At 42.0% G+C, this 23417-nt stretch overlaps 1 protein-coding gene across 1 annotated transcript in view; it reads right to left on the reverse strand.

Annotated features, from left to right (window-relative positions):
• Positions 1-3707: 3707 nt before the first annotated feature.
• The window catches only part of LOC118425561 (WSCD family member GA21586-like), a 28655-nt gene continuing 8945 nt past the window's right edge, over positions 3708-23417 (reverse strand). Inside the window, exons 2-4 of the mRNA XM_035834490.1 lie at positions 9253-9392; positions 5124-5229; positions 3708-4950 (exon numbers count right to left, since the gene is read on the reverse strand). Of these exons, the coding sequence (XP_035690383.1) occupies positions 4616-4950; positions 5124-5229; positions 9253-9392 (581 nt within the window). The 3' untranslated portion in view covers positions 3708-4615. The remainder of the gene's footprint in view (positions 4951-5123; positions 5230-9252; positions 9393-23417) is intronic.

The following is a 23417-nucleotide window of genomic DNA, read 5'->3' on the forward strand; positions in this document are numbered from 1 at the left end:
CTGGCATTCCTGTACACAGGCAGCTGTAGAGTCAACGTGTGGACAGCTGTGGACGTCCTGATGGCAGCAGACATGCTGCTCCTACCAGACTTAAAACAACGGATGATTGACTTTCTGATCGAGAAGGTTTCACTTGACGATAACATGCTCTTTCTGCACCGCCTTGGTAGGGAGTATAGCATTAGTAACTTGGAACTTGGAGCTAGAAGAAAGATAGCAACAGAGTTCTTTAACTTTGTCAAGACAGAAGATTTCCTACAACTGACAAAGGATGAGTTTGCAGTGTTTCTTGCAGGTAATGACATAGTTCTTGGGGGTCCAAGTGTAACTCCTGAGCAGCGTGAGGAACTTGCATTCCAAAGTGTGGTGAGGTGGGTCCGGGCGGACTCCTCGAGGGAGCAGCACGCTAAAGAGTTAATGTCCCACATCCGATTCCCTTTCATGAACAAGTCGTATGTGTCAGATGTTGTGAAGGAAGAGCCATTGATGGCAGTATGTCCTGAGTTTGTAGATGAGGCAATGGAGTATCAGAATACAGAGGAAGGTGGGAGGGGGCACCTCCAGACTAATCGTACCCGCCCTGTTTTGAAAAGCTCTGAGCCAGTCATCTGTGCTGTGAGACAGGAAGGCCCGCGAGCCAATCTCGCTTGCTTTGTGGTGAGTCACAATAGATGGTACGAGCTTCAGACTCTATGTCTACAGGACGGAGAGTCTGTCACTTGTGCGACCGCGTTTGGGTCAGGGCCAGCACTCAGTCTACTGGTAGGGACGTCGTCTGGTCGTGTGTATGATGTCCAAGTGACCCAGGTAGTGGAGTTAAGCACCACCCTTCCTGGTCATGTAGCATGTGACAAACTGTTGTCATTGTCAGTGAAGGGAAGCAAGAATGTCTATGCACTTTGCAGTGAAACAGATCCAAGTACAGGATCTACCTTCTCAAGGATGTTCTGTTTGTCTGTTAAGCAGTATGTTGATACTGCTAGTTGTGAGGAGCTCCCGGGAATCCCTCATCCTTTGAAACAGTATGAGGCAACAGTCATGAACCAGAAAATTTGGGTGTTAGGTGAAAGTGTTGACCCAAGGCAAGACTACAAGACCCTGCAATGTTTTGATGTCAGTTTCTCTACCTGGTCTGAAACTGTTATCCCACTCACGTTCCTCCCCAAGACACCATATATCGAATGCCTCTCTGTACCAGGCACCTTGTTTAATTCAGTATTTTCATCACTGTGCTTTCCTTTTGGAAGGCAAAAGCTGTTGTTCTCTGAAAAGTTGGCCAGATGGGTGGTATGCCGCAGCTTTCGGCTTCCTGGCGATTCTGACACAGTCGATGACTATTTCATGGTGCAAGAAAATGGCTGTCATCTTCTGTCGAAGGTACCAGTGGATGGAAAGTGTCAGTTTCGCGTCCAGAAGCCTTTCAGAGCAGGAAGGGGCTGGGACCCCAGGCCTTCCCTTCCATGGGACAGCTGCACCTTGTTGTTTGGCACCTAGACAGTTGCCATGCTCACACAAATAGCCTCCCTCACAGAGTCACAGCCTTCCGTGAGCATTGGCGGATATTGTTGGGGTAAGCACTGATTCACGATTTTTAACATTATGGGCCAGGCGTAGACATAACTTTAATTTCTTGGTATAAGACCCTGGCCCAGAGAACCTGGCCCTCAATGCTAAAAATTGCAAGTATGCTAATCTCTAAGCAGATCCTATGGTGCCGTAAGATAGTACAAAATGTATCAAAGCCAAGGAGTATAGTCGACTAAAGGGAGTCAGACGGGCACCGTACTCCATAGCATACACACTCCTAGATTGGCTTCACTCTTCTACCAGCTTTTGATACTGTAGGATCTACTTGGAGATTACAAGTCAGCCTCTTCTCCCAACAGTAACCGCCAATACTCATGGAAGGCTGCGAGGGAGGCTACGCACAAGCATGTCTGCTGTTCCACAGTTTGACTTCATAATGTTTAGTGCCAGAAATTATTTTCCTACACATGAGGTGTACATCCGTACCCTGATTGTGGTCTTTGAATACCTCAGGGAATGAGTGCCAAAAGTAACACATCTTTTATTAAAAAATATTATCTCAGGGAATGATCGGCGATAGCGTAACCTTAAAATGTTACATGATTTTAGCGTAAGATGCTAATAGAGATTTTTTACACATGGTTGGAATATCCCCATTGTGGAAGACTAGCTTTTGATTCTGGTACATTCTGTAATGTACAATTTGGTTCCCAGCTAGCCATTGTAAAACAAGCCTTCTAATGTCTACTTGGTGACGATTGTGCACTTGACTTTGAAGTTATAATTATGTCTAAGTGGTGGTAACAGAAGAGTGATGCACTGACTTCTGTGGAAAAAAGCTTAAAGATTGTTTCAGTATTGATAGCTTTTATTTTATTTGTTACGTACAATCTTTTACTAGGCTGTGTTTTAGGAAATGTTACAAGCTGTGGCATTTATTTCTGTATTGATAGCTTTTTGTGTAAGTCTTGACCAATATTTGTTATGTACTAACTCTTAGGCTGTATTTTAGGCAATGTTACAAGCTGTAACATTATTTGTTTCTTTACTGATAGCTTTTTGTGTAAATCTTGACCAATATTTGTTATTTAAAAACTTTAAGGCTGTATTTTAGGCAATGTTACAAGCTGTAACATTATTTATTTCTTTAGTGATAGCTTTTTGTGTAAGTCTTGACCAATATTTGTTATGTACCAACTTTAAGACTGTGTTTTAGGCAATGTTATAAGCTGTAACATGATTTCATGATTGATAGCTTTATGTTTAAGTCTTGAGCAATATTTGTCATGTATCAGCTTTAACTGCAAGTAGTATGGTGCTGTCAAATGTGGTGTTCTACTATTATTTGTGTGATAGCTTTACTCTCAAAAAGTACTTGCTATGGGTTTAAGGTACTAAATGTAGTTTAGTAATTAATGTTCTACAATGTACTAATACATTCCATATATGTGGTACCCCTCTGTGGGATTTAAAATGAAAGGCACAGGAGTTTTGAATTGTAAATGTTTAAGTTTGTACCTGTCCCTGGTGCTGAATTTACTGTCCCCGGTGCTCAATATACGTATACCAACTCTGTACCTAGTGCTGAATATACCATGCCCTGTCCCTTGTGTTGAAACTCAATCCCTGTTCGTAGTGTTGACTACACTACTCGTCCCTGAAAATACTGTCCCAAGTTCTGAAAATACTGGTGCTGTAAATATCGCTCCTGTCCTTGGTGCTAAAACAACCATCCCATCCAATGGTGCTGAACAGGGCTAGGTGCCGGTACACCGTAAAACCTGTTTTACAGTCAATCATACAAAAGCAGTTCAGGGGACTTTCATGGGCGTCGAATACTCCACAAGACAGATTTCTTTTTAACGAAATGAACCTTTGTTTTGAGTATCGTCCATTCACAAGTTATTACATACTGAATCAGGTTCAGGCCCAAACCTGAACCAGATGCTCTGGACCTGATTAGGACCTGAACAGGACCTGGACCTGATTTTTCAGTACCAGTACCCACCCCTAGTGCTGAATATACCACCCCTGTTCCAGGTATCGAATATATAGACCTCATGCCCCTCGTTAGTATAATAAAGCTAGTGTATTATAGCTGGCAGCATATCTGCTGCCACATCTTAAGTGTATTCTTCTTATTTGACTTGATACTGCAGCTCAAGACTCAACACAACTCGTTTCTGTTAAAAAATATGTATTTGCATATCCTACTTCCATTCACTTGTTTTCCTGTACATTCCACATAGAACATTGATTTGCAAAGTTGATGAAACCGTTTTCGAAGCACTGTTTGGTGGCGGTTATATGGCGTGTGTTAGTATTTAATCCCTGATGACGAAAATAGAATCTCATATTTTCATGAAAAAGTTGGTAATGTAAAATAAGGAATAATAGCTGTCAAAAATTAAAAAAAAAATGTTTAGCGAATGGCGAATAACAGCAGCAAGCGAAGACACGTGTAACAATAGCATGTCATCTCTAATGAGGTACCGAGTAGCCTAAACTCGTGGCCACCCTTGGACAATGACCAACAATGATTCAAACGTACCGATTGCACGCTTTACGTAAGAGTCCGTGGCTCTTCTAGACATACTGTTCACTATTTCAGTTACCCTAACTATGATTTGGAACTACAATTGACTTGTCCTGAACGGAGAGGGAGGAGTTAACTTGTGGCGGACTGGTGTATACGAGGGATCGCGATGATGTCACGGTGACGCAGTGGTAGGCAAAAAGCAGGTGTTTGGCAAAAGATTGATTTACATATTAACCGGTGATTTGATCTGCTAATTTAAATGTCAATTTACAATCCAATCTGCTGACGTCCTGGTAGGCACCAACCGCCGAATACCGCGGATATAAACAACAGCGATCGCTCGTAACTGCTAGGGACATTTTTCTCGTCTTACAAAAATACTAGTATTAGTTCCAAGCTAGTGCACCACAAGCCTATGTTTATTTTCATGCATTCATTGAAAATTCTTAAGCTCAATGATAAGTAGCCTGATACCAATGCGTTGAATTCAATAATTAATTGATTCCCTCCCTAAATTCATTTTCTAGATATTTTACCCTAATGTTTTAGTCATCTATTCTGATTTTCATGCTGGGCTATTAACATATATACAGCCTTCTTGTATACATTAACGACAGCTCTCTGTTGTCTTGAAAACGGGTCAAAATCGTCCTCTGGATTTCTCCGGCGCTTGAATTTTCCTTCAGAATTCCTTACGACGCAGTTCATTCTGTCTTGCGAGATCGCCGGAAGGTTTAAGAATATGGCTATTCTTCTGAGTTGGTTTTCAAGGTCGTCTCTTAGTCTCTCGTATTGGACGATGAGCAAAGGGCCGGGAAACTTCAGCCAATCAAGAAACGTGTTGCTCCATGTCTGGGATTTCCCTTCGACGAACTCCCGCCACGCTGCAGATGAAACAGAGAAGTCGATTGGTTAGTATAGGGTAATTTACCGTTGGCAGAAAGTGCCTTCACCAACTATACATGTATATGATTCTTCATTTCAGTAATGCAATAAAAAAATATATTTGTCAAAATAATCATAATATGATGACACTTCCTTAAAAACCCTGCCCTACCTTGGCTCTTATATCTAGCCTTGGCAGCAAATCCGTTATGGCCGCCGTAGTGTCGGTTAAACTCTGCTAAGATAGCGTCGTATGGGTCTCGCACCATCAAGATTGTCTGTAGAAAACAAAATGACATTCATAAGGCACATGTGCACAGTTTTTTTTAGAAACCTACATATGAGACACCAAGGAGCTTATATAAGCTCCTTGGAGACACATATAACCTATATATAAGGTAGAAACGTGTAGAGGCAGCTTCCGTCATTCATTTTCTTTTGTTTTTTACATAAAATATCTCCACATATATTGTACAGCGGACACACAATGAACTGAAGCTATTTTCAACTATATATAGCTATATAACAAGGTTCTATATTCACAATCACAATGCAGGATCTGAATTCTGATGTTTTGGCGACCGTCTAACTTCCCAGCAAAAATGGCTGGCACTTCTTCGTATTGCCGCTAGGTGTCGCTGCAGTCTTACAAATGACGTCGTGAATAAAGAACATTGTTATACAGTCATTACCTGCATGTATGCAGGTATGGTTTTGATGCTGGTGGAAACTTTTCGGTAGCCGGGGATGTAGGGCGCTGTATCTCGTGAACGGATGGTGCGAGCACGACGATTTTTGGTACGTGGGTTGGGGGTGGTAGCCTAACACTCAGGTTTGATTTTGGGCCTCCTGGCGTTTGAACTTGACATTGCAGGTGGCATTTTTGGTGTTTTTTGGGCACTTTTGGCGCTGTGTGTCCGGAACGATACGCGCGATTGCGACGATTTTTGGTGCATGGGTGGGGGGTTGTTGCCTGTTGCCTAGGATTGACTTTGGGCCTTGTCGCGTTTGAACTTGACCCGGCAGGTCAAATTTTGTGTCCGGGAGGGGTGTTTCCGGAGTTATATCTTCTGAACGGCTGGTGCTGGCGCGATGATATTTGGCACATGTGTCGGTGGTGGCTGAATAATGCTCAATTTTGATTTTGGCGCCCTTGGTGCTTGAACTTGACATTTTAGGTTACCTTTTGTGCGGGCACGGGGCGTGCGCTGTATCTCCGGAACGCAAGGTACCATTGTGTTGCTATTTGGTACGTGAGTTGTTTGTGGTGTCCTGGTGGTCAGGTTTGATTTTGGGCCTCCTAGTGCTTGAACTTGATACTGTATAGGTTGACCCTGTTTTTGTGTGGTTGGGGCATCCTCCCAATATCTGCTTGGTTTTAAAAACAGATTATGGTTGGGTGTAGAACCATCATCTGACCTGGGCCACCTTCAATGTATCAGGTTACTTAGTGGCACTGACAGTTTGCCAGATGACGGGAGTGTACAAGATTATATATCTGTTGGTCAGGTATAATTGGAGTTTGCTTATTACTCTTTGTGGTGTTTCTAGAGCTGTATAGTACTGAGTTTTAAGTTCCGGTACAAGTTCCTTTACCCTGTTGGCAACCATGGTTGAACTTGAACTTAAACAGAAGAAGATGCAATTTTCTAATGTGGAGGAGAACTGTATAGAGTGTGGGCATAAGAGAAAGGTATGTGTATGATTTGTCCTGTGTTTCTTTTTGTTTCTTTGGTAATGCCATTTCCATACTGTATACAGGTAATTTGTTGTTTTGGGCTAGTCATATTCGCTTGGTTTTTGGGCCTGCTTAATCTATGGTACAGGCAGGGTTAAGTGGTGGAGGCTTAGCTTTGTTCTGTTTTGAATTCAGTATCGTTTGTTGCATTTTGTCGCGGCAAATATATGATGAAATTCCCCTTCTAAGCAACTGCTCATTGGTTTGCGGGGATGTTTGCTGGGTGTTTGCTCTGACTACAACAGCTTCTGAACTTTTCAAAGCTTCCATTGCCAGCAGCTTGCCATCTATAAATGGGATTGACAAGGACATTTTTCATAGTAAATTGTGCTGTTAAATTTGGCTTAGATACTACAGGAGATTTAGGTTTGGGTTGGATGGATTGAATGAAAATATCATACCACCCTGGGGACTAACTGTTGCTGCTGCATGGGGGCTACCACTATTCATATTGTCTAATGTCTATGGAACTACAGATAAAAGTATCATTGGTCAAATTATGCAAGTAACATTCCGATGTCAAGTGAATAACACCCCAGAAATAAATCTTTAATGAATATCATTGGAAGAACACAAACCAAGGAGACTTAGCAGCTGCATTAGGTCAGTACATTGAAATAGGAAGATATTAGTATATCATGTGACAGAGTAAGTACATGTGCATGGGCCATCTGAGACAAAAACAAGTACTGTGGTTGGTTGGTTACATACTTAAGAAATCCAAAATAAGTAATGTTCACCCATGTCCAAACTTACAAATTCAGAAAATGGAATTTCAGAGTCAGACTTTTGCATGGTGCACAACCAACACGGTAAAAAGCTCATTTTTCCAACCACGTACCACAGACAAAAAGGCAAAAATACACAATAGGTCTACAGAAACCCAATACATTTCATGCAGGCCTGAGGTCTACGAACTCTTGTTTAGGCTGCATTTCAGTATTTCATATGCGTATTCTTAACAATGGGAATCATGGGAGAAAGAGGCTGTCAAAAATCACCTACCTGACTTTTAGAACATGAAAAACTCACATTGGCATGGTTGTCCGACCTCTGAAGAGTAATTTAACGACAAAAAAGGAAAAAAATTACGGCGGAATTATATTATATGCCGTCAAAACATAGGTGTGAGACCTTTTCACCCCCTTTCACTGCATGTAAACAACACCAAAACACCTAACTTCTAAGGCCTACTGCAGCCACAAATATCACTAAAAATCTGTTTTTTCAACATGATATAGAAGCTACAACCCTTACCTATAATATGCACCTCCAAAATCCAAACATATCCCAAGAAAAACAATTTTACAGCCACTTTTGCCAAGCCCGGAAATACCGAAATTTGCCCTTTAGATCTTCCAACCCGATGGAATTATGCATGGATCTATAGGTACTTCTTTTACTGATTTCCCAGTATGGACTTAGGAAATGTATTTTGACGGACTGCATAACAATTAAAATTGCGAAGAAACTGCAGAAGCATGTAGCAAAAAATTCGTCGTTCCTTTGTTCCGTTATTCTCCTTGTAAAATTTTGACAAAAACGCCCATGCAGTTCCATAGTACGCCGCTAGGGAACTCAAACATGCACCACTTCTTCGTTACATCACAAGCTACCTGCCACCAAAAAATCAACACCATAGCATGTCCAGGTCAAAAGACACAAACAACGGAATTTCTGCTACAGTAACGAGGTCACATACTAGGCCCAAAATCGACCTTGACCTTCGTTTTCCCAGCACCTACTCACATACCAGATATCACCATAAACCATCTGAGTTACGTTGACTACATACATCCAGAAACACAAAGTTTTAACACATCTCCATTTTTCATGAGATAAAAACGTTTTCCCAGTAACCTCACCCGTACTCACAGCCATGAATTGGGACGCAGTAACAACGGGCTAACGTTAACAGATCTCGTATTTCTCAACAATAGGTCTCGACGACAGATCTTCATTTTGTCTAAATGTGGTGATCTTAATGGGCAAGATTTATCGACCACAGCTTAAATGGGACGGCGGTGAATACCGGCCCTTTGACGATAAAGATAAAACACTCTGCCGGGAATAGAAAATTGAAATTTATATCACCAAGTAAGAGCAAGGAAAGGCCAGTGCGTGGGTGGCGTTTTCGATATGTCTTTTCATTAAGGACTTGATATTGAAATTTGAATTCTCGTATTCACAACAAAGAAAAATACATTTTGACATCTGTATAGAATTTCAAGTTTTTTTTACGCTTTGTCCTAACCTACCTTTCAGGCAATTTTGTGCACGACGTGGTAGAATTGATACATTCACATGTTTATCACTTCTGTGTCATCTTTCGGACAATGATCTGTTTTTGGTATTGTAGAACAAGTGTGGAATAGGACAGACTCTGTTGTAGTTGTTTTCTTTGTCTATAAACTTTCATTTTGTTCTTAATCTTCGTCGACGTCGTTTTTACTTGTATCCTAAGGCATAAATTTGACATCCTCCGTGCTTTTCATCAATCAAATTTTACAAATCTGCTCTTTCGGTTGAATGGTACTGCGTCACGTGACATGACGTCACATACCTTATCAAAATGCTTGAAGGAGTTGTTCCCGCCGAACTCGTGCGTCTTGACGAGCACGACAGAGCCATTGATGCACCCTTCAGCCGGAAACCCGTGTCTTTTCAGCTCCAAGTCTTTGTAGACACTTCCCGTCAGAATACCTGAAACACAATATGTAATCACATTAAATATATTATGACTTTCTATATGTATCGTGCTACTTCCGGTGCAAAGAGACAGTTGATTGGGTGTTTGGAGTCACGTGATTGCGACGTAAATATTGTTCGCTATGCCATACTCATGCCACGTCAGTAGCGAATCAAAAGTGGCAGGAAGACGGACTCTACCACCGTCGCGGATCAGAGAGGGTTGATTCACTTGATGCGGCAACCCTCACTGAACCGTGAGGTGGTAGAGTCCGTCTTCCCGCCACTTTTGATTCGCTAATGACGTCCTTCCAATTTCTGCATCGTCAACGCAATGAAGCAGTCATCTATTGAAGGTCGATGAGATCGACTGAAAATTCATGGTGAGTGTGTCCTTTATGTAGGATCAAAGTATAAAACTGCTCAACTATGGATTCTACCAATACAGATATGAGTCTTCATTCTTATTAGCTGTGACGTCGTGTGCAAACATTCTACACAGTCTAGGTAAAACCAAGCCCGTCAAAAGGCAACTACGTCACCCAAAATTAGAAATATACATCATACACAATCATTACGAATAAACCTGGCACAATTTCTCACTCTTTCCCATTTTCTCGTTGCTAAATTTCTGATGTTGTAACGAACCATTTATAAAGGTGTTTCCGACACATTGAGGGTGTGCAAAGCGTGAGATATGTTGCATGAGTAATAAGTCACGCGCTTATATTAGCCAGGCTGACAGGGTTATTAGCTGGGGTGTCGTGATTTACGTACTCTGCTTGTCGCTACAGGGTGCAACAAATGACAAATGACAACCCTCGGGCGCAGAAACGCCTCCGTAAATCAACATGCTGCGGGTTGAAATGCTGAGATAAGTTATTTCAGGCTTTAAGTTGTCAAGGAAATACATACTTGTACATCCATTAGGGACATTCGCATTCCAAGATAACTTGCCTGTGGCCGAATACCACAAACAGGTCAGCGAGAACAAAAAAAAATCGATATTTCAAAAATCCTAGTTATTAAGGAAGGCAAATCAGTAAGGTTATCGAATTGAGAAAGTTAGATCAATCTTTTAAAAACTTCTCCGATCGACAACGCAAAAACTTATAATCTTTATTAATATTTGATACAGCAAAATTTTTGTTTTTATCATTCACTACTGCATGTATATGTTCTTAAAACTGACTCACTCACTCAAAACTAAGGCACTTGCAAAATCTGTCTACCTACCTAATCCTCTTCGCTCCCTAGGTGGAGCATAAAGCACACAAAAATCTGTCTAAGCATGGTAAAATGTACAACATTAAAAGTTCAAGACGAACTTTTGTTTGAGTATTTGCTGCTAAAAGATTTCATTACTCTTCGGTAAAAGGTATAGTGGAACAGATGGCACTTAAATCCCATAGATAAGTGGCAGAATTTCAATAAACCGCGTTGTTTCAATCGTTATATTTGTGTTTCTCTTTCTTGGTCCATCAAGGCATGGCAAAATCTGAGAACGATTTATGTAGAGTTGCGTTTCAGTGCCAAGGACGTGGGCATCGTAAAAGCATATGTAACCACGGTAGGAATATAAACACAAAGATTCCAGTCCCTAGTACGTGATAAACCGAGGAAGTATGGAATGAAAAGCGGCCTGCAGGCCGATTTGAGCTTTCATGAATAAATAAAGGTTCAATGTTTACACTTACTAAAGAGGGAAGAAGCGTCTTTCCCAAGAACTTAGTTTTGTATGACATGGTGGGAAGGGGGCAACTTGTCTGTTTCGTTCCATTTTTTGCGCGCGTTTGAATCAAGTACATAGATACTATTCTAGTCATATACTTTATTCCTACCTCACATTTTAGGTTGTTGAGCTTAATACAAAGGGAACTACCGAAGAATTTGACCTACACGTACCATACTTTCTTATTTTCACGTTATTCTATTTCGATCTGTCTTTCTTTGCTACTAATTTTATGTTACCCGGTAGATTTCTGTCAAGTTAAATTTACAATTCATACACTAATACTGGTACCCTTCAAACGCAAACTAGGTGAGAATGCAAAGAAGGATACTCTTCAACCTTGAAAGTTTCAGACACAAATGCCAACTCCTTAAACGACAAATGAAGCCTATAGAATGCCAAACGTTGTTAGTCAAGCGAAGCCTTGATTTTCGACACCACAGCCGACTCTATTTTGACCTGTCATTCCTTTCCACTGATTTCATGTTACCCGGCAAATTTCCGTAAATTTAAAACGCAAACACGTGTACTGGTACCCTCCAAACGCAAATTGTATGAGAATGCAAAGAAGGCCACTCTTTAGCCAGGAAAGTCTTAGAGTCTTACAAATGCCGACTCCTTGAACGACAAAAGTAGCCTATAGAATACCAAACGTCGTTACTCAAGCGTAGCCTTGACTTTCGACACCACAACCGACTCTATTTTGACCTGTCATTCCTTGCCACTGATTTTATGTTACCCGGCAAATTTCCGTAAATTTACAACGCAAAAAACGTGTACTGGTACCCTCCAAACGCAAATTGTAGCAGAATGCAAAGAATGCCACTCTTTAGCCAGGAAAGTCTTAGAGTCTTACAATTACCGACTCTCCTTGAACGACAAAAGTAGCCATAGAATGCCAAACGTCGTTAGTCAAGCGTAGCCTTGACTTTTCGACACCACAGCCGACTCAAGTACATCCAAGCATCGCTCTTCAACTCGCGTCTCTAATGAGCTTGGTCAACAGGTCGGCCCCGGGTGACAGGTGCACGTTTGACAGAAAATTGGCAGTAGACTCTAAGAAGAACGTACCAATATGAGCTTCAAAAGGCATCCACTGCTTGCAGGGACCGACAAAGGCTTCTTGCCAGAAACGCCGACCCTCTTCTCGGGGCGTGAGTGTGTGCTGAGGTTTAGATGTGGAGTATTTTGATCAGGAAGAGTGGTCTTGAATGTTACAAAGGCGGGACTTTGGGTAACTCCAATGATAACAGCGCTTGGCTCAGGAAGGGGGAAAACCATATTTAGTATTATTGAATTAAATTAACTGTAATATCCAATACATAAATTGGAAACTTTTGACTGAACAGCTAGCGCCAGTCTTTGTGAAGGAATGAACAATCCACTGCTGTCGTGACGTCACGTTATGCAGATAGAACATGTGACTCGGTAAGCAGTGGATCGTACGTTGCAGGAAGTCTAGTAAAAATCACATACAATTCAGCTTGTCAGTGCAATCAGGGATTGAAGGCTGAAGAGCCAAGAGTATGCCGTGAAAGAATGCAGCCCCTGCTATATGAGGTTGGCATCAGATGACAAGAGACTTTGTGGCCTAAGTGTGTATGCCTATGAAATTAAGCTTTTCACAATCTATGGAAAATAGAAACATGAAAAACGCCAGCTAACGGTCACACTTTTTGTTCTGACACAAATATACACATATAATGCCCACGACTATTCTCTTTGCGTCTTGGGCGGTTTGATGCGTTTTAAATTATACTTTTCTTTCCCTAAATCTGCCCGGCTAGGCGCCAGTTTGGAAATGTGACGTAGGCCTAAAGGTGGCATCTCACTGCGCTTGTGGCACCAGTGCGGCACTGCGGGGTTCGTACATGACTCAACGAATTTCAGAGATAAAGAGCGAATCTTCGTATGTTTATTCTGTTATCTTCTAAGTCATACTTTTACGTATTACGCATTATCTAAATTATTAAAAATCGCGAAAATAACACAACAGTGCTGCAGTAAACGAACCCCGCAGTGCCGCACCGGTGCTCCAAGTGCAGTGAGATACCACCCTAAGCCGGGGATGAGACGATGAGACTGATGACAGGCAGGAAGAAGGGGCAAGTGCCAAGTGGGTGGCACCGAACATCTGTCTGGCGGAGACAGCTGAGTGGCCCGGGGGTGAAAGGTGCCGCTGGTGCCGTCAGATGCACGCAGACAGCGACGTGCCCCAGATACCAAGCAGATAAAGTGTTTTCACGCACGTTTTTTTTTTACTAAGGGTGGGTACCGGTACCAGAAAGTATCGGTACAAAACAGTTTTTCTTGTTGGACTGGTCCAGAAAAAACGGACCTGAAAAATCAGTGGACCACATTTTGGACTAGAAAATGAACAAATTATACTGGCATTTTTGGGCTTACCGGTCTAAGAAAATATCAAGAGTGAAGTAGTCATTTCTACAAAGTTTTTACCGTCAAATTTTGTCTAAGTCGGCAAAGGCAGTTAGTGCTGTTTACATGAAGAAGTACTAGTAAAACGCAAGGGGAAGTCGGATGCTCCATTCACAGTTTTCACAAACAATGGACCTGGACCTGATCCTCTGGACTTGTACCGTACCTGTACCTGAGTTCTCTGTTTGTACCGGTACCCATCCCTGGTGTGCACTTTTCAGCATAGTTGTAAGAAGCGTTGAAAGGTCGGACCATTTGGCATAATGTCAGTTTGGAGGTGCTTGAACCCCACTGTTACACTACACATACGTCAGTTTATCATGGCTTAGTTTATGTCATTAGATATGCATGAATAAGTCAAACATGGGCGCGTGTAACTGACAATTCATGAGTTTGAGATTACAGGCCAAATCCTACCTTCATCCCTGGCGGAGTAATTACTAATAATTAATGTCGGCCCGTATGGCTAGATATTATGTAGACGCTTTCGATAAATTCCTGTATCATTTGAGTGTCGCCAAATACACAACGTTAATCAACGAAGGACTCAAACATAAGTCACCGTTGAGAACGTGTTGAATGCGTTACTGTAAGCCAGGGATCAGCCTAGAATACATTAGGAAGATCTAGGAATTATCAGCAGGATTGTTGTATCGTCTGCCGGCTGTGTATATGTATTCACTCTATTCGGTTCCGTCATGTAATATCCACACTTATTTCTTTTGTATAATTTATATACTATATATTTATATATTTATATACTATGTATTTACACCCATTCACTATTACCTAACTTATGGTTAATCATTTAGTGTACATTTGTATTTAGTGTTTTTTAAGTGCGAAACAAATAAATCAAAATAAACAACTAGAGTTCCACGAACACATACCTTTGCCAAATAAACCAGGTTTGTTATGTAGAATGATGTCTGTAGACAAATGCGTTACTCATTTCATTTTCTTTATAATACATACAAAAAAACATGATGATCCGTCAACATGTTCATATTTTCTCATTAATTATACAAATGAGGTCATCATTTGCATAATTGATATCTGTCGACATTTCTCTCCTTCCCAGCTACATATGTGACAAGTTTGAAAGTCCTATCATGGAATGTAGTGGATTTATAATTTTTCCTCATTAATTATGCAAAATTAGCTGCTGATTTGCATAATTAGTATACCATTATGTAAGTCATCACTCATTCTATCTACATACCAAAAATCATGACGATCCGTCAACACGTTGTAGAGTTATTCTCATCCAAAGTTTGAAAGGAAACCGGTGCCTGCAGTTCCAAAAAAGCCGCTAGGGGGCCCAAACTCACAGCACTTTCTCTCTGCTTCGAGGGCTATCTACCACAAAAAAATCATGATCACAGCATGTCCAGAACACGAGATATCAAAAATTGAGGTTCTGCTGCAGTACCTTAGCAAGCCGCTAGGGGGCCCATTATCGAACTTGACCTTCGTTTTCCCGACCCCTACCCACCTACCAAATATTATCGGGATCCATCCAAGACTTCTTGAGTTATGCTGTTAACAGACAGACAGACACACACACAGACTCACAAGCCCAAAACATAACCTTAGCCATTCTGGCAAAGGTAAATATGACAGATGGGTGGGTGACATCTCGAGATGCAGCGGAGTGTGCGCATGCGCCGGTTTCTACATCTGACAATGTCATCTTCTCCTACTGTGATTTTATTCCTGACGAGGATAAAAATGTATTTGGAGAATTACATACTGGAACAGTTCTACGTCATTGGCTAAAATTATCCACTTTATCACCAAAAAAATGTCATTAGATCTATTATTTGCATTTTGTAGGTCCATCAGAACACAAGGTAGATAACATAATTATAATACAGCGAGGATTTAACATCCTAGACTGTCTGTCCCCTGAAATTAAGTAAGAATACACCAATTGATCCAGGGAAGAACTTATCATTTTCTGATATTCCAGAAAAGTGATACAGGTATAGCCAGGTATCCAGATAGCTCCCAAGTCTCTTCTGTCCTCTCCGCATTTTAAATACGGCTGGATACCAGGCTAATACAGGTATGCAACCTACAAAATTCCGTACATTGTTATCATTCACCGTGGGTTCACTCCTAGTACAGCGTAGAGAAGTTTTACTGGCATTTGTTACCACGGTGAGACATTTGGCCTTTAGCAAAACCTGTAGCGAGTTTGGCATCTATCTGAGACATGCTGTGTAGCTTTCAAAAGCCTGCTGTTACTTGGCAGACCCGGCTGGCCCGAATGTCCCTCCATAAAACAAATGAATTGGATGTCACTAAAAGGTCGTCAGAATAGGAAAACCGTGGGTTTACTGTAAGCCCCGCCGGCTTACCAACTGTCCAACCCGTTTTAGCTTCCCAGTGTATTTCAATTGCGAGTAATTGGTCTCGGGGACTCTAGAGATCGTAATAACTTCCTGATGTAGAGTTATCATCAAAACCACGTGCGTACTCCACTGTTTCGTACACGGTAATGCCCTTCATTTGTGTCCCTTTCGTGATCATTACGTATACTCTACACCCTGGTGAGAAACCCAACCTTTTCGCGATCACACAATCGTTCACAATTACTTTCCTATGCTGTGGCCTCAGCAGGATATGTCACTTAAACCGAGTTCTACAGATAATAATTAGCTTTTATGCTTCTGCTCTTAACCTACGATTCTTTGCCTTTTATGCTTGTTGTTTGATTTCGTATACGTTGTTGTACATAAAATCTTTTTGATTATATTTCATGTGCATTGTTCCTGTCCAATGAGCATTGGTTGGTTGGTTGGTTGGTTGGTTGGTTGGTTGGTTGGTTGGCTGTCTGGTTTGTTGGCTGGTTGGCTGGTTGATGAACTGGTTGGTTGGTTGGTTGGTTGCCTGGCTGGCTGGCTGGTTGGTTGGTTGGTTGGTTGGTTGGTTGGTCGGTCGGTCGGTCGGTCGGTCGGTTGGTTGGTTGGTTGGTCGGTCGGTCGGTAGGTCGGTCGGTTGGTTGGCTGGCTAGTTGGTTGGTTGGTCGGTTGGTCGGTCGGTTGGTTGGTTGGTTGGTTGCTTGCTTGCTTGCTTGGATGGATAGCTGCTTTGTTGAAAGTCCTCATCTGTGTCCAACTAGTGTCCAATGCTTCGTTTGTTCGTCCTCCAAACCGCTGACCCTCACACGTACACGTTATAACTACAGTACTTTATCAATAACACAGATCTTTTCAATAATCTTTTTCCTAGTCACGCATTTACCTTATCTTAGGCCGGACTAAGTAGTCCTTGATAACATTCGCATTCCAGTGTCTTAACGAACACACCACTGATGCGTTATACCAGATTGATGGTTTTTGCGTTTCGTGTCTCATTTTCTCGTGTACATGTCGATCGAAGCCCCTTTTTGTAAAAGACGACCTATTTCTGCCACATAAACGGCCTGTGCTTTTAGAGCTCAGAATAGCTCCGAGATACGCGAGACGGAGTGCTGCTGGTGTGTTACGTCAAAGGGCGATAGTACAGGCTATACAGATGGGGAAAGCTCGGGTTCAAAGGTTCACAGGAATCAATCTTCCACAATGCTAACTTGAACCAGTGCTACCAGTAGACTTGATTGTCGTCTGAAGCACACTGACAGTTGACCTAACGTTGCGATTGGCGTTTTGCCGCAAGATTTTCGTCAACATTTGCTAGAGATTATGTCTCATTAACTCACTCCGTGACCAGAGCTCGACGTTTTGTCCATTCTGTTCAAAAGGGAAAGAAGATAAAATTCACTTTACTAAAGATTGTTTATATGACATGATAAACGCTCAAAGCTGTTCCCTTTTCTTTCCGCTTGTTGAAGACAACTTGATACATTACGTTATCCTATGCTATAGATGATTTATAAATACATATTTTAGAAAAAGATAACCCTTACCGTGTACGAAAAAGGAATTTCACAAATGATATTTACAATCTAGACATTAGCACTAGTAGTATAACCGGTATGTTGACTTATTCATATCCATCCGATGTTTGTTTGTTTGTTTGTTTGTTTGGTTGTACATGCAGTAATAGTAATCTCCCAGCAGGCTACGGTAGCATAAGATAGTATCATATGCTGGCAAAGGAGTGTAGCCATCCTAGGAGTTTGCATCGGCTACCGATGTACATTCTTTGGTCGTCTACACTTCTTTGCCAGCTTATGCTACCGTAGGATCTGCTTGGAAATTATAGATGTAGTAGACCTTGCGAAAGTCACCGCACGTGTTTGTGAATATATATGATCTCACCATACCGAACATTATAATACCGACCGACAATGTGACATCGTGACTGTGGGGGTCGGTGCAGTAATTGTGGGCTATATGAATGTGATCTGTGCGCATTACAAGTTCTAATGCGCGAAATTCAAGTCAGGACTGCGAGTTAACCACCAAGGCAAAGGTCGCGTGGCCCTCTGTCTGTTTGAAGCTAAACAGACATTTTGCACTGACGTCTTGTCTAAACATGCACGATATTGGGGAGTCTTTACAACAACATGGTTTCCCTTGCCCATTTATATCTTTCCTGAGCAGACAGCCCGTTTTTAAACATGTCTAAAGGCAGAAATAAGTCAATGAGGACATAATGAGGGCAAGTATGCGACAAAAGCGGTGGTGGCCTTTCTGGGAATGTAGTCTCGGTGAAACGTTTCATAGTCACATGGTGTTCTATGGACCTGAACGTGAAACATACCATCTCACTACTGTAACATCAGTACTACATTAGGGCCTAACAGGCTAGAAAATAATCACGTCAATCATGTACAAGGAAAGGACCTGATACATAATATGTGGTGATAAATGATAAGCAGTCACATATTTGTAAATAGCACGCTTAATTTGGATGCTAACAGATTCGCCGTCATTTCGCATGGTGATAACGCTCAGAAATTTATTAAGTGTTCCTTTTTTGTTATTTCGGGAGCGCCACGATTTAGAACGCAGTACCTTTTAGACCTACGGTCAAAGTTTTTTTAACGTATACATAGCCACTACATTTTCAATGACTGTACCCACTGCTGGGACAAGCTATCTACATACTAGGCACCGAACCAACTTGGTGGGAGGCTGAGAGATATTAGGAGGTGGCAGTGAACGTTAGTTGTGGAGGCTTGTTGTACGGATTGTATTTTGGTGAGAAATACTTGTCAGGGAGAGAGTTCCATTATATTATTACAGTACATAGAAATACGTTGTTGTCGTAAAATGACTTTGTTTCGATCATTTTTTAACTTTACTATATCTCTGATTTTTTGTCGTCGTAGTGAATAGAACGATCCCTGAGATGAGAAGAGCAAGCCGATGTGGTCTGTATCTGTATCTATAAAGCCGGTATAACCGCCCTTCGGCGTAACACACCAGCTTCGCGGGCACGCGGCGCGACAGCAGCTGGTTATATTACACTGAACGACCTGTCACACCTAACTTTTGCACATCTATCTGCATACGTTCTTTAAAACTATAAAGAGAAGATGCCCCATACAGCGCTTGGTGATAACATATTCCACTCCGCGATAGTTCTGGTAAAATACGAATTTTTGAACACATCAATCCTAGGTTGGTTACTCTGGTACTTGAAGGCATGGCTGTTTCTAGTTCGTTTTTAAGCTGGTGTTTAGATGGGTCTGTCAGACATTTGTCTAAAAGGTTTCAGCTGGAGCCGTTAGGCCCTGACCCTCCCCTGTCCCACTCTGTCCGAAACCACGGGAACTCACCGAAGGGCAAGATTTGACCTGGCTGTCAAAGAGAAACTGCTGTGCGAAGCCGAGGGTTAAGATCTCAAAGTACAAACTGCTCTGTCTGCTTCTTACCTAGTAGTACTCAGTACTTGGCAACTGTTTTCAGTTAGGCCTACGTCACATTTCCTACCCAGGGCCCTGTCGGGCAGCTCTCGAGAGCATAAAGAATGACATAAAAGACACCAAAATAAGATTCTTGGGAATGATTTGTGTATATTTTTTCTAGGTAGTGAAACACTAGAGACGAGAAGAACAGTCTTTACCCCAAGCTCGCTCCCGGGATTCGAACCCGCGGCCTATCGCACCGAAGCCGGGCAGTCAAGTGCACAAACCCAGACGTGCAAACCGTTCGACCAAAAGGCTTCAGCCGTTTGACGTGTTCAGTTTAGCAGTTTTTGAACCCGACTGTTACAGTATACATTTTGATTCTTCGTTTCTTAAAACATCCCGGCCGGGCCCCGGTTTGGAAATGTGACCTAAGCCTAAGCCGTATTGTGTTATTTCCACATAGACTCGTTGAACTATTTGGTCAAGGTATTGTTAGTAGTTCGCATTCTCATAAAAACGTTTTGAAAAATTCTCAAACAAAAAACAGAATCTGTTAAAAAAATTTAAAACAAAAGAACGGAGACTGGTTATCATATACCTAACAAGTTATGGTCAAAATTGTTTTCTCATTACCGTAGTAGTTGGAATGACGACACTTTTTTTTCTTTCCACTCTCTCTGATCTGATCTTGCCAATTTTCCCAAGGAGAAATAAGAAATCTCTTGTTGGGAAGGGATCAAGCAAATCACAAATTTCGAACATTAGGCAACCCTCGGAGACAGGCGCTGAGTTCTGATGTCAATGTGCAACAGATGCATGTCTGCCTATACTAGCCTAGTTGTCTCCTCTCTCTAATCAATTTATGGCCTCTGGATGGCGAGGAGACATTTACAGGCTTAATCCAGACTATTCCAAGCAGCTGGTGGGGGTTTCAGATATTTCATGATAACAAAGCACAGGTGTGACTTGACAACTAGTGCATGTGCCATAGCCTCTACCAGGCTCCGTGGATCGGTAGAATCATTATCCTCACCACGTGGTGAGGAAACGTACTCTTCTGGCCGGCTAACTCCCCTAGCGTACTATAGACTCTATTTGTCCAATTTCTACAATTAGACCACCGATCCACGGAGCCTGGTAGAGGCTAAATGTGCCACACAAAAATGGTAACGTCACTAGCACATTTTATTCCTTCTTGTCCTTGTACGTAGTCGAATGCAGTGGGCCATTAGAAATATATGGAAACGAATGCCATGCTTACGTTATACGTATCACGTTTAGACTAAATTCATGCTAATTCATGAATTCATGAATGCGACAATATATTTATAGATAAACAATAAATAAACATACTTTACACCAATGCCACTAGACCGCACGTGGCGCAAGTACCCTTGGGACAAATTATTGTGTAGCACTTCCGATGTAGCATATACTAATCACCATTAAGGTCCGTGGAAACAGGCCGCCCTAATGCACCACACGCGTTAGGCTAATCCCGACGGGCTGGCCTAATGGGGCATAATTGAGGAGACGATACTGCGATAGTGCATCTAGTGTCTGAAAATGTTGGAAGGATGTAGCCTCGAATAGGCCCTATAAAGTAGCCTGGGTGCAGCCTCCTTCGCAAAATTTGGGCAGGAATGGCTTTTATTTGGGGGGGGGGGGGCGGCTGTTTCGCGAATTTGGTCCGCAGGGGCGAAACTCCCTTCCACGGTAAACTCCCTTCCACGGCAACTTTCTCCCGCGGCGAACTACCTTCCATGGCGAACTCCCTTCCACGGCGAACTCCCTTCCACGGCAAACTCCCTTCCACGGCGAACTCCCTTCCACGGCAAACTCCCTTCCACGGCGAACTCCCTTCCACGGCAAACTCCCTTCCACGGCAAACCCCCTTCCAAGGCAAACTCCCTTCCACGGCAAACTCCCATCCACGGCAAACTCCCATCCACGGCAAACCCCCTTCCATGGCAAACTCCCTTCCACGGCAAACTCCATTGAACGGAGAAGGGGTTATGGATAGTAGAATTCGGTAAAATATAGGGTACATTGTTGTTCCGAAAGGAGAGCCCATGGATACGGGTAAAATTTCCTATGGTGGCAAGATAAACTCCCATACAAATTATTCTCCCTGTAGCGACAGTGTAGATAGCCTGGTAGGGACTAGAAGGGATGTGGATAGCACATAAAGAAAACGATTCGTATTCTTCTATACTTGCAAAGACACATTTGTTTATATCTTTCTAGCATGTAGTTTTCGCATGGTTACTCCCTCGAGCTCTGTGCATACACTTTGCCAACGTTAACTGTCCGGCCAGCGAAATCTTTATGTCTAGTACATAAAAGGGATATCTCACTGCACTTGGGGTACCGGTGCGGCACTGCGGGGTTCGAAAGATTACTCAACGAATTTCAGAGATAAAGAACAAATTTTCTTACGTTGTGTGTATTTTGCTGTTTTCTAAGTCATACTTTTACGTATTACGCAATACCTAAATTATAAAAAAAAACGGGCAAAAAAACACAACAGTGCCACAGTGAACTAACCCCGCAGTGCCCCACCGGTGCCCCAAGTGCAGTGAGATACTACCTTTATATTTTAGCTATTTTCTGCCACTATTGTAGTCAATAGTTATAATAAAGTCTAAGTTATGTTGGGGCGTACTTGAGACACTATAATGGCGTGAAATACGTACCTCCGGCCAGACCCATTATTGAGGAAAGCAATTTCAACTGTCTGCCTTTGAAATTGCTCATTGCGCCCGGGAGCAATTCTCCAAAATAACACATTTCCAAATTGGCGCGACCAACTGTGCGAAATTCATCCAGTTTATGGACCTCCATGCAAGTCGTCCTAATTCCATGGCCATATTAGAAAACGCCATTGAACACAATCAACCCCATTGTTAACGTTGTCAATGGCTTACTCTAATTTGTTTAGCGTATTAACTATTAAGTATGCAATGTTGATATGCAATATTTTTGTTGTAATAAAAATCAACCCCTGATGATCTTGTTTGCTTACGATCCTAAAGTACAACGTTACAATACTCATATTTTTCATTATTTGTGTAAGCTTCTCGTATACTATTCGAATAATTTCTCATAAAATTTGACTATTTTCTTTCGTTACTTATTTTTCTTTGTTTATGTACATATATATATATATATATATACACCGCAATCAAAGCGAAGTATTCTCATGTTCTAAGTTTCGGGGAAGGGCTACGAAAAACTCCTCTGTATGTTTTTACTGCTATCATCTTATGGTTGTATGAATGCAAATAAAAAACGATAAACGCAGGACCGGTTTTGTACGATACTACACTACGGTACTTGCTTTAAGTTCCATAATACAAGCAGCGGACACGGCAGGAAAAAAAGTCGATAACGCAGCATTTTTATCCTCCCTTGCGGCTGAGAAAACACAATTCTGCAAGACTTACACGGTCGTAATATGATGACTCAGGTCAAATCTGGCGCGCGAATTACCCGTAGGGGGGTCATCAAATTGGGCCGCCCAGATCATTATCCTGATCGTAATTAGGTCAACCACGGCTGTGTTGATGGAGGGTCTGCCTGAAGATGACAGTTCGGAGAATAAAACATGGCGATATCTGTACGGGGGAAATCCATCTGCTCGCCTGGAGACAGGTAATCAAAAATGGCGTCATGATGGATTTAGAACTGTCTCTATAAACACTTCGACAGACCGTCTTTTCTTGTTGAACCGGTCCGGAAAATCGGACCTGAAAAAAAAAATCAGTGGGCCGGGTTTTTCGCATTCGAAAATGAACAGCATATACCAGCACTACGGCGGCAGGTCCAAGAAAATAACAAGACCGAACAAGGAAGAGTTGATAGTCATGTTTACCACATTTCTGCAGTCAAACGTGGTCTAAGGTAACGGAGGAAGTAAAATGATGATAGGGATAGTTCTGTACCGGTACCCACCCCTACTCGTATAATGTCGTGTTCACATATTCAATGATGATATTGCCTCCATACATAACTCCATTCATAGTATCAATATTAACGTAGTTACATGGTAATAAGATAGTTGAAC

Source organism: Branchiostoma floridae, chromosome 11 (assembly GCF_000003815.2).
Source record: "Branchiostoma floridae strain S238N-H82 chromosome 11, Bfl_VNyyK, whole genome shotgun sequence".
Taxonomy (NCBI): domain Eukaryota; kingdom Metazoa; phylum Chordata; class Leptocardii; order Amphioxiformes; family Branchiostomatidae; genus Branchiostoma; species Branchiostoma floridae.